Genomic DNA, 10,939 nt, shown 5'->3' with positions numbered 1-10,939 from the left:
TGGATTATAATAATAATCATTATTATGATTATTATTGAAGTACAAACAAACAAGCCACATTTTCAAATCCTGTTCATCAAGTAGCTTCTGCCTGGGGTTGAAAAAACAAATGTTAAAAATAATGAAACAAATGGGTTTTTTTGTCTCGAGGAACCTGAAAGTATTGAACACTTTTTATCCACGTCCAGTCTCACCACAATTTTGTCAAAATAACAGTGACTGGCTAAGTATGAAAACACATTCATTTATGTAAATGGAAAAATCAGAAACTCTTATGGTTTAGAAATCAATTTTAAAAAAGTATATTTCTTCTCAACAATTCTCAAATGATACAGGAATCCAAAACGTTAATCAAAGTATGTCACAATATCAAAATGCAAGGATTGTTTTGGCTCTGCTGTCATATCGGTCTGCTACATGGATTGCAAAAGAGGTTTCAAAGTATATTGCCTTAAATACATTTTTTCTCACCTTTTCACTTTTATTCAAATATGCATCTGTTGTTGTTTTTTTATTCATTGTAAATAGTTTTGCCATTTTGATTTTCTTCTGAATGTCCTTTATATCTGTTGATATTGTCTGGAAGAACAATATTCTAATTCCCAAAAAGAATTAAAAATTTATTTTAAAAATCAGTGATTTCAATAATGTTTCTGTCATTAATGTACAAATAAATATATACATTTATCATAACATTTTATTATAAGTTGAGTTTTGAATGTGGATGGTGCTGTTGTAAGGGAGCCAGGCCATTAGAGGGCGCTAATCGAGATGTCCTCTTATTTCCATGGTGATGAACGCAGCGGGGCTAGAGGTCAGAGTTGAATGTTTGACAGAAAGCTGATCATGGATTCTATATTTCATGAGAAAGTAAGTTAAACCGTTTAACTTCAAATATTTACCCCCGAGAATTTCACCGTGTTTAATCGGAAAGTCTTGAATCTTATGCCGGTTATCAGTTTACCGTCGCTAAGTGGCCGGTGTTGAGAGATTTGTGTTAGTGTGTGGCAGTATTGTTGTCCAGACAGCTAACATGCTAACTGCACCTGCTAGTTAGAGATTATGAAAAGTTTCTTTGCAGCAATGACTAACAACGCAGAAAGCTTTCTAACAGCCGAGAGCGTGTTATCTTTGTCAAGTTGGTACACGAACCAGCTTAACACAGCTATCTGGTTTTATAAAGAAGTACTGAGAGTAGTTGTGCTTGTTGTTTCCGTAAGCTAACTGTATGTGGCTCTGCTGGTGTTTGACTGTTACCGTGTAAAATTTAAGTACTAGCATCAGCCAAATCGGTGTTAATAAAGCCATGCAAATAGTTTAAAAACAAACAGGTCATTGTCCTGTCGTGTTAAAAGTGCGATCTGTATCGGTGTCTTATTGAAAACACTCCCTCATTTGCAGCAAGAGGGCTCTCTTTGCGCCCAACACTGCCTCAACAACCTCCTGCAGGGTGAGTATTTCACCCCTGTGGATCTGTCCTCCATCGCTCATCAGCTCGATGAAGAGGAGAGGATGAGGATGGCTGAGGGAGGTATGGCCAGTGAAGAGTATAGGACCTTTCTACAGGTGAGGAGGAGACATAAAAGTGAATGCTAGTGCAGCAGCCTTTATCAAATAGTTTCCAACTTTATGTTGTGTTATTGTGTTTCCAGCAACCATCTGGGAACATGGATGACAGCGGGTTCTTTTCAATACAAGTGAGAGATTCCCTTTTTTATTGTTACCTAATAACAGATCAGTAACCTTTTGAAGTTAGTAATATTAATTCTCTTTTCTGTGATCGAATTCCTCTAGGTTATTAGCAATGCACTGAGAGTGTGGGGCTTGGAGCTCATCCTCTTCAACAGCCGGGAGTACCAGACCATGATGATTAATCCAATGTAAAGTTTTCTAGACTTTACTGTGTAATATCTTAATCTGTTGTTGTATTAAAATGAGTGACCCCCCACCCCCCAGTCAGTCTTTGACACAACACTGTAATCCCACAGCCACAGTTAAAATAGTTGGTGACAGCTATTTCTACCTTAATTCCAACTGTTTAACATACCAATTTACCTCTTGCTATGTTATTATATGTACAAATTTCTATATTTTTCAAGTAAATATACTACAAATCATGTTTGTATTACAGTTATACTGTTTAACTATCAATTATGGACATAGAGTATCTGTTTTTGATATTGTGTGAATTTTATTTTATCTAACTTTTATTGTTGAGGGTTTTTTATTCTTTTTTTGTCATCTAACCTGTTATTTAACTTTCTTCTTTTGCTTCGGACCCTTGAGCTGCTGTAACGTGTGACTTTCTTCAGTGTGAGATTAATCAAGTTTTTCTTGTCTTATCTTCCAGAAATGAGAAAGCCTTCATTTGCAACTACAAGGAGCACTGGTTTACTATACGCAAACTTGGACAACAGGTATGAGGCACTTGTTATCATGAGCAATCCTAGTGCAGCTTGATTTACTAAATAAAAACACTGTTTTGTTTTCATTGCAGTGGTTTAACTTGAATTCCCTGCTGACTGGACCAGAGTTGATATCAGACACCTATCTAGCCCTTTTCCTTGCACAGTTACAACAAGAAGGTATCATAAAAGCGACTTTTGTTTATACAATGTTAAGTTGTTGCAAAGCAGACACGATTCTGAAAGTTGAATTTTCTGCAGGTTATTCCATATTTGTGATCAGAGGAAACCTGCCTGAGTGTGAAGCAGAGCAGATTCTCGGGATCATGAGGGTGCAGCAGCAGCAGCGACCAAGGCTTATTGGAGAGGATGAATCCCAGACAAGTGCAGGGTATGTGTGTGTGCAGAGAGTAAAATAGGGAGCAGAGACACAGATTAGTTTATGTTTCAGTTGCTAAAAATAAGTTTGTTTTTACTGACTTGTTGCAACTGATTAAGTCTTGCACTGTGAGCAGCAGGTCAGCAGCTCTGAACCAGACGGAGATGGCCTTTGGTGTGGAGGATGAGGTTGTGGATGATGACGATGAGCTGAAGAGAGCTCTGGCACTCAGCAGACAGGACATAGATGTGGAAGATGAAGAAGCTGATCTTCGCAGGGCCATTCAGCTGAGCATGCAAGGTAAAGATGAACAAGAAATGAGTTAAAGTGGCCCTTTGCTGCGCGTCTTTCCCCCCTCTCTGTCCCACCTTACCCATCTGTCTCAAAATAAAGGGAAAATTCCCCCAAAAAATAATCTTTAAAAAAAGAATGAATTATCCAAAGATTTTAAAATATAGTGTTTCGTCGTCCAGTTGATTTGGTGGAAATGCTGATCTCTTAAACTCACGATTCTTTATACATTTACTGCATATTAACAAGGCTTCACCTCTATATCATCATATCAGTGAATCAGTACGTTTTCAGTCTTGTTTTCAAAAGTTGTGTTCCAGGTTCACATTTATACATTTTTTTGAGGATATACATTTATGGCAGTGTTGACATTATGTGTTTTACAAAAGGCAATACTGATATTGGGCCCTTGTTTTTCTAATATCATAGGAGCAGTGTTGAGCAACATGTCTTCAGAGTCCGAAATGGGGAATGTGAAATCAGGGAGCCAGGCAGCAGGGAGTGCTGGAGGACAAAGAGAAGGCCAGAATGAGGCGCTCACAGCCGAGGAGCTGCGGAAGAGGAGACAAGCCTATTTTGATCGGTAGGTTTAACTGCATGCCTGGTGACTACTGTACAGGGGGTGAACACAATGTTGTAAACACTTCTGAGCAAATCAGTTATAAGCACTGATTTTTTTTAATTCTATAGTGTAAACGTGTCCTCGTGAAAACGTGTTATTGAAAATAACTGGCATTTTTTTGTTTGGGACTACCTTTATTCAATAGCGTGGTTGTTCAATTCGAGAACTTGACACTTAGATTTCACATTCAGATTTTGTAATGCTTTCCCTCAAAACCCTGCCTTCTCACTCAAACAGCCCCCGCCTGCGCTCCGATTGGCGCTGCTTCTGCTGAAGTTGAGTGATTACACTCAGATACATTGTTGCTTGCACAAATTTCCTGTCCTGCAGACTCAGGCTACTCTCAGATTTCTCCTCTGCTCTGGGTATAGTGCTGACCAGTGAAACGATCCCCGCTTTGTTGCAGGCACATTCACTTTACTTCTGAGAGCGCCCCGTATGTGAGTGATGAAGCCGGTTAAAGAGTAAGGGTTCGTAAGGGATGCTCTAAGAAGTAAAGGGAACACACCCGCAAGAATGCAGTGATCATTTCATTGGTCAACACTACAAAAAAGGCCCACATTTTTGAGGCCATAATGTTTTTTGTTGTGATTAATTCTTTTTATAGCTGCTTGAAGTATTCATGGTATTGTGCCCACCCCGTTTGAGTAAGTGGAAAATGAACGTGCAGGTTTTGATACAAATTCCCCCTGTTGACGCGTTAGGCAGCAGCAACAAGCTCAGCCGAACATTCCCCAACAACCAGACACAAAACCAACAGGTGGCTCAGGTATGTACATCAGTTTTTTTTTTTAATATAAATAGCACAGATTATTTAATGAATTTGATCTTATAAGCCTATCCAAGAAAGACATGAAATATCACTTACCTAAGTCCTCTCTTGTCTTCCAGTCTCAGTAAACACTGGCTCCAAGGAGGACCAACAACAAAAGCCCAGCCAGTGAAGATGTGCGAGTATGTCTGTGTTGTTTACCAGCTGCCTGGATTGGCAACCCCGCACAGGGGTAGCTTTGCTCCTTCCTCTAACCTTTTGCACATGCGAACATAAGGACAGTCAGAAGGCTGACAGGTTTCCCCCGGTTAGTTCGCTGACAGGCTTTAGAGAAGAGAACAACGACAAAGAAAAGGCAGCAGTTAGTCCAATCTAACTCAGTGAGACACTGACGCTGGGAAAAGGGTGACCACAGAACTCATAATGCAGTTAATCCAAGTTTGCAATTGCCTTTTTACCATGGCGCCTTCTATTTCTATTGTATATTGTTCTTTTTATTCTCATTTTTTCTCTGGAAGAGATGGAAAGGAATCTTCAGCATACGAAGAGTGTGTTTACTTGTTTGGAGGTGAATACGTGCAGAGACGGGTGTTCTGTGAAAGCCATAGGAGACCAATTTAAGACAACAGATGAAAGTTTGATAGATAATGACAGAGCCCCATACCTTCACAATGTAGGACACATGATGTGATTCCAACACCTGCCACACTAAAACACAAGTGTAGTTTTGAAAACATTTCTTGTACTGAGATGCATCTTTTAGCCAGCAGCACTAACATATGTGGGTCTTTTATTTCTGACTTCATCACTCATTTTACTTCAGAACATCTAAGATTGAACTCTCAAGATATTTAGACAACATATTTTTGATGTTGTGGCTTTGTTATTACCTTTAAGTGTAGGCGTAATGAAATATAGGATTACACGGCTCACAAACACTTAATTTTAGGGTGTTTTGTCTATTTTGGATGGGCTGAACAATATAATTCTATAGAGATACTTGCTGAATCTAAGATGCTTTTGACTGATACATCACTTTTCATATCTTGTTCAGAATAAGTTGACATGTAATGGGGAACAAAGACTCTGTAAACACCATGAAACTGCAGCTGATGGATAAATACGTAGTTCATTTCTCCAGCACAGTACGATCACTTAAAACCAAAAGAAAGTCTGACATGTCCGACCTGCCCATCTGGTGTCTGTTGTTTCTCCTCATCAGTATTTGTCATGACCCGTTTAGGTTATTTATTGTTAAGAATACTTTGTTAAAATGCTAATTCTCCCTTTGATGTACCTTTACAAACAATTCTACCCTGAAATACTTTTTTTTTTTTTTTTAATTTGCACTGATTTGACTTATCCTGTATTCCAATAACACTTAGAGCAATGTTGTACACGTTAGTTGTACAAATATAAATTAAATTGCACTGAGGTTTCCACTGTTCAAAGCTATGGAGGCCACTGGCTTATTGGTGACCCTTTGACATAACAGTAAAATAGCGAGAATGAAGGGCGACAGTTACTTAACCTCATAATTTGTATAATTTAAAACCCAAAGATAAAACGAAGCATCAAATGTGTGTCACCATGTGTTCACTTTGAAGAGTTTGTTGAATTTTTTTTTTGCATTCAACTCTGACTGATTTTGTTTAAAATCTCTCTTTTTTTATTCTCTGCAAGCGTACATTAAGTCCTAAAAACTAAAATAATGTTGCAACACACAATGTAGATGAATAGACCACATCATAGCATTAAAACTGATAGGTTTGTTTACAGTTGTTATTGTTTTCTAATGACAGTTCAGCATGAATATATCTTGATGCCTCCACAGAAGTATTTGATGTCACTCAAAGTTTGACTTCTTGTGCTGGATGATTTTCAAGAAAATTCCTGTATTGTTTTCATTTACTTTGGATCTGTTAAGCTTTTTTTCTATTTAAGATGCACTCGCAAAAGAGTGTAAAATGTTGGTAGTTTGGTTTTTATCATTTGCATTATTTCCAGTCACCACATTCTTATAAGTACTGAATTTTTGTTACTTTCATATGTTATCATAGCACATTATTTCTTATAATGCAACAGTGTGGAAGATTAGGGGGATTTAGTGGCATTTAGTGGTGAGGATCGCAGATTGCAACCAGCTAAAAACTTCTCATGGTCAGAACTCCATCATTGTTCACTGTTCAGGAGGTTTTAACTGGGAGCCAGATTATCAGCAGAGGTCTCTTCCTCTCCATAGCAAATGGACCAGGTTATTAAAACCGGTATAAAGACTCAATAAAGCAGTTTCATCGTAAATAAATCAGTGTTTGTGAGTTGTTGTTAAGCAGCTGCTAACTACAGTGTCAGACATGACAACGTAAATGGTCCTATCTAGTGTCAGTGTTTGGTTTGTCCCTTCTGGACTACTGTAGAAACATGGCAGTGCAACAGGCAATTTCCGTAAACGAGAACCTGCTGACTATGTAGATATAAACGGCTCATTTTGAGGTAGCAAAATCACAACAATTCTTATTTGCAGGTGATTATAAACTACAGAAAACATGCTTATCATATTACATTCCACTTCTGCCAACATATCCCCCTAAATCCTACACATTGGATCTTTAATGCAGCGTTTACCGCACCTGTCCTGGAGTAACCCATGTCCTGCGTGTTTCAGATCTCTCCCTGCTCCTTCACATCTGATTCAAATGGTCAAATCATCATGAATCCCTGAAGCTGCTTGATAGCAATATGATCATTTAAATCAGCTGTGCAGGAGCATGGAGAGATCTCAAACATGCAGGACAAGGGACACCCCAGAAGAGGTTTTTGGGGAAAAGTGGGTATTTCATGTGTTAGTTATTGTTCCGGGATTAAAGTGACATTCACTCCTCCTGAAGTCTCACATGTCTGTTTTTTATTTGTTCTTGTGACATCACCTCTGGGGAAAAAAAGAGGCTCTGAATGTTTGAAAAACAGCTCCATTTGGAACAACTCAACGCGTCGTGTTTTGTGGTTAATATGTAACGCTCAGAGCACACTTGCACTTTGTTTCCCCAAATAATAGATGGAGCTTTCAGATCTTGCACAAGCTGAAGGGTACGTACGACAGTTGATCTTGGAAAATATTCTTTAGAATTATCTATTGCATCCATAAAAGTGTTTTGGTGGTAAAGTTATCATCTCTAATCTGCATTGTTTTGGGTTAGTTAAGTTACTGTTCAGTTGTGCTTTTCATAATAATCTTTTGACATCTACTTGTCTTCATATTTCAGATTGTGCAGCCAAACATCTCAAAATATGCTGGTAAACAAAATGAAGATGGCATTTATTTGCATTGTAACCTTCATGTGCTTCCTCGCTCCGGTCCACCAAGCGCGCCTCCCGGATGCCACCATCGCAGATCTTTCCTTCAAAAACATGGACTTTGCCATGAACCTATACAGAAAAATATCCAGCTACCATGACAAGAACATCTTTTTCTCACCCCTGAGCATCTCTACCAGCTTTGCTGCTCTCTTAATGGCCACTGATGGTGTCACGCATGAGGAAATACTGAAAGGACTCAACCTGGAGCAGCTGGAGCGGGCCGACCAGCCAGAACTTATACCTCAACTCTTTCAGCTGCTTCATGAGAGCATCACACAGAATGGATCACTGAAGCTGGACCAAAGCATGGGCCTCTTTATACGCCAGGAGTTTGAGCTGCAGGTGATGTTTCAAGAGCAAATCAAGATGTTTTTTGACGCTGACATCAAAACTGTAGACTTTGCGGACAGAGAAGGTAGTGTCAGATTCATCAATGAGTATATCAAGAACAAGACTGAGGGCAAAGTGACGGAGATGATTTCCACCCTGGATACACAGACGCAACTCATGCTAATCAACACCATTTTCTTCCAGGGTAAGCTGGTTCAGTTTAGAACTTCATCTTTGTGCTTTGACTCCCATTTGTGTTTTGACTTTTGACCTATAGTGCCCACAATTAAACTGACAGTATTATTTCCTCTACAGGTACCTGGAAGCTGCCTTTCAACCCCAATTTCACTGAAAATGCATCCTTCTACATTGACAACTATAATATTGTGCAAGTGCCAATGATGTTTTTGGAGGATAAGTTCTACATGATGGAAGATGTTTCTCTTGGTGCCAAAGTGCTGAAGCTGCCGTACCAGGAGGGTGTTTCCATGCTTATCCTACTCCCCAACAAAGGCATGGACTACACTGTCATTGAAGAAGGGATCAATGCTAAGAGGTTCCTCAGCTGGATCAAAAAGCTGCACAAACTGTAAGTGGAGAAAATCATAATAAAGCATGCTGTCCTGCTGTTTTGTTGTCTGTATTCTGTTGTTTTTGAGCACTTTGTGACATTTTCTCCAGAAAGTTGCTGTTAAAAGCACCTAGTAACAAATGCATAATATTAAATACCTACAGCAACAGATTAACAAGCGAGTGTACTCAACATGTCGTCTCGTTCACAGCAAACTGGAAATCAACCTGCCTAAATTCAAGATGGAAGAGTCGTACTCCCTGCACAATCTCTTACCGGACATAGGCATGGCCAGTATCTTCAGCAATTCAGCCAATCTGACAAAGCTGAGTAAGGAAGAAGATCTCAAAGTGTCAGAGGTTAGTTTTCAATGTCACCATCCTGTAACAGAATACTACCTCTATATTCCAACCTTTGCAGATAATAACTTTTAATTTTTTTTAATCTCCACTATAAAATCCCAGGTGCTTCACAAGGCAGTGATCGAGGTGGACGAGTCGGGGACCACAGCAGCAGCTGCCACAACAATGGGCATCATTCCATATTCCTTACCCAGGGCCTTCATTGTCAACAGACCATTTTTCTTCTTCATATATCACGAAGACACAAACTGCCTGCTGTTCATGGGCAGGGTGATTGACCCCACCAAAAACTAGCAGTCATGACTATGCTGTTTGTGTACTGAAGTGGTTGCACGTGTCGTTGTGTTTATTTAGGCTTTTAAAGGGCTGCTTTGGTGCATTTTTCAATTTAAAATTTAAAATGCTCATGCTGGTCTGTTCTGTAAGCCTACCTACCTACATGTAATCCCTATTAAAAAAGAACTTATGTTAGTGTGCCTTTTTTTGGATTTAATCAAATCTTTTCAGCTCTCAAATACAGATATGTGCAAAATGCATACTAAATGAGAGCAGTGTTGACTATATACAAGTGAGCTCAAGGATATTTTTGCTTTTTGACCTGTAATTAGGAAAACATTTAAATATTAACATTAAAAAATAACACTTAAAGGAATATTGTCAAAACCATTAACCTTTTTTTAAAATTTATTATTGTATGCAGATAACTTACAAACCTTAACAGAAAGCTTTATCAGAAAATGTGAAACAAGACCCTTTATTAATTACCTGATCAGATGCATATGCACATCTAAGGACAGAGGGATGTTGTATGCTGTAAAGCCCTCTGAGGCAAACTGTGTTTTGTGAAAATGAATAATAATAAATAAAACTAAATTGAATTGAATAGGTGTAGATTTTCAGGGGTACACAGGGGTCATCTCCTTCAATACTTTTGAATGTACTGTACATATGTCCCCCTCAATAAAAACGAAGTATGGGGGTGCCCATTAGCTCACCTGGTAGAGCAGGCGCCCGTGTACAGAGGCTGCGTCCTGGCCGCAGTGGCCACAGGTTGGACTCCGGCCTGTGGCCCTTTGCTGCATGTCATCCCTTCTCTCTCCCCCTTTCACACTTGATCTGTCCTATCTGTAATAAAGGCAAAAAGCCAAAAAATATATTTAAAAAAAGTAGCAGAGGACTTCAATGCTTAGAAAAAACAAATGAGATATGTACATCATGCACTGATGCAGACAAGGCACAAATCTGTAAATGAATATTCACTAGAATGCAGAAATTAAGTTAAAAGTGACAAACTTGTGAGCATTTGTTGAATACTTGATGGCTCACCAACAAGATGCTTTTCACAACCTGGTGTTATGAAAGTGTTCTTATTAATAGACTTTAAATTATGTATAAAGCATAAAAGCTCCCATATTGGGAAAAGTCAGGCAGGCTATATAAAAACTGTGAGTGTAGCAAAATGTTTGATCCACAGAGAAATTCAGAAACAACCCGTCAGGACTAATGTAAATTTGTATGATACAAATATATTAAATAGACAGTTTTAAATTGAAACGTAAACACCTATTTAGACAGAGTGCCAGAGATATGATGGCTTTTGAACATTAAAGCATGTCAAGTATGAACCTGAAAATTAGCACAATATAGGATAGATTTTTAATTATTAATAAAGTCATAATTTACAGTGTAAACCTTTTATTATGAGAGTAAGTGGTACCAGCACACCCAAGATACCTGAATCTTATTAATATCTAATTTTATGAATATAATCACTATATCTTTAGATACCAGGCTACTGAACGAAGATTTTAAGATATTGTGATTGTTTTACTGATAAGACAGGATCTGAC

General features: G+C 38.6%; 2 protein-coding genes across 2 annotated transcripts; both read left to right on the top strand.

Annotated features, from left to right (window-relative positions):
• The first annotated feature begins 755 nt into the window (after positions 1-755).
• On the top strand, positions 756-7,351 carry atxn3 (ataxin 3). The gene is made up of 11 exons (XM_042500559.1): positions 756-870; positions 1,402-1,566; positions 1,653-1,697; positions 1,795-1,880; positions 2,351-2,417; positions 2,498-2,585; positions 2,667-2,796; positions 2,921-3,084; positions 3,505-3,658; positions 4,402-4,466; positions 4,589-7,351. The coding sequence occupies exons 1-11, from the start codon at positions 826-828 to the stop codon at positions 4,639-4,641; spliced, it is 1,062 nt and encodes a 353-aa protein (XP_042356493.1). The 5' UTR covers positions 756-825; the 3' UTR covers positions 4,642-7,351.
• Positions 7,352-7,445: 94 nt separating this feature from the next.
• Positions 7,446-9,560, top strand: serpina10b (serpin peptidase inhibitor, clade A (alpha-1 antiproteinase, antitrypsin), member 10b). Its single transcript, XM_042500556.1, has 5 exons — positions 7,446-7,556; positions 7,733-8,361; positions 8,472-8,745; positions 8,939-9,086; positions 9,192-9,560. Exons 1-5 carry the CDS (start codon positions 7,525-7,527, stop codon positions 9,381-9,383), a joined length of 1,275 nt encoding a protein of 424 aa, XP_042356490.1. The 5' UTR covers positions 7,446-7,524; the 3' UTR covers positions 9,384-9,560.
• Positions 9,561-10,939: the final 1,379 nt, after the last annotated feature.

This window comes from Plectropomus leopardus, chromosome 14 (assembly GCF_008729295.1).
Source record: "Plectropomus leopardus isolate mb chromosome 14, YSFRI_Pleo_2.0, whole genome shotgun sequence".
Classification (NCBI taxonomy): Eukaryota; Metazoa; Chordata; class Actinopteri; order Perciformes; family Serranidae; genus Plectropomus; species Plectropomus leopardus.
The sequence above is the reverse complement of the archived record's forward strand: the minus strand, read 5'-3'. Positions and strand labels throughout refer to the sequence as shown.

Coding starts and splice junctions, on each gene's coding strand:
- atxn3 (XM_042500559.1), top strand. CDS start 826: ATGTTTGACAGAAAGCTGATCATGGATTCTATATTTCATGAGAAA. Junction 2,797..2,920: donor GAATCCCAGACAAGTGCAGG/GTATGTGTGTGT, acceptor CACTGTGAGCAG/CAGGTCAGCAGCTCTGAACC. Junction 4,467..4,588: donor AAAACCAACAGGTGGCTCAG/GTATGTACATCA, acceptor CTTGTCTTCCAG/TCTCAGTAAACACTGGCTCC.
- serpina10b (XM_042500556.1), top strand. CDS start 7,525: ATGGAGCTTTCAGATCTTGCACAAGCTGAAGG. Junction 8,362..8,471: donor CAACACCATTTTCTTCCAGG/GTAAGCTGGTTC, acceptor TTTCCTCTACAG/GTACCTGGAAGCTGCCTTTC. Junction 8,746..8,938: donor ATCAAAAAGCTGCACAAACT/GTAAGTGGAGAA, acceptor TCTCGTTCACAG/CAAACTGGAAATCAACCTGC.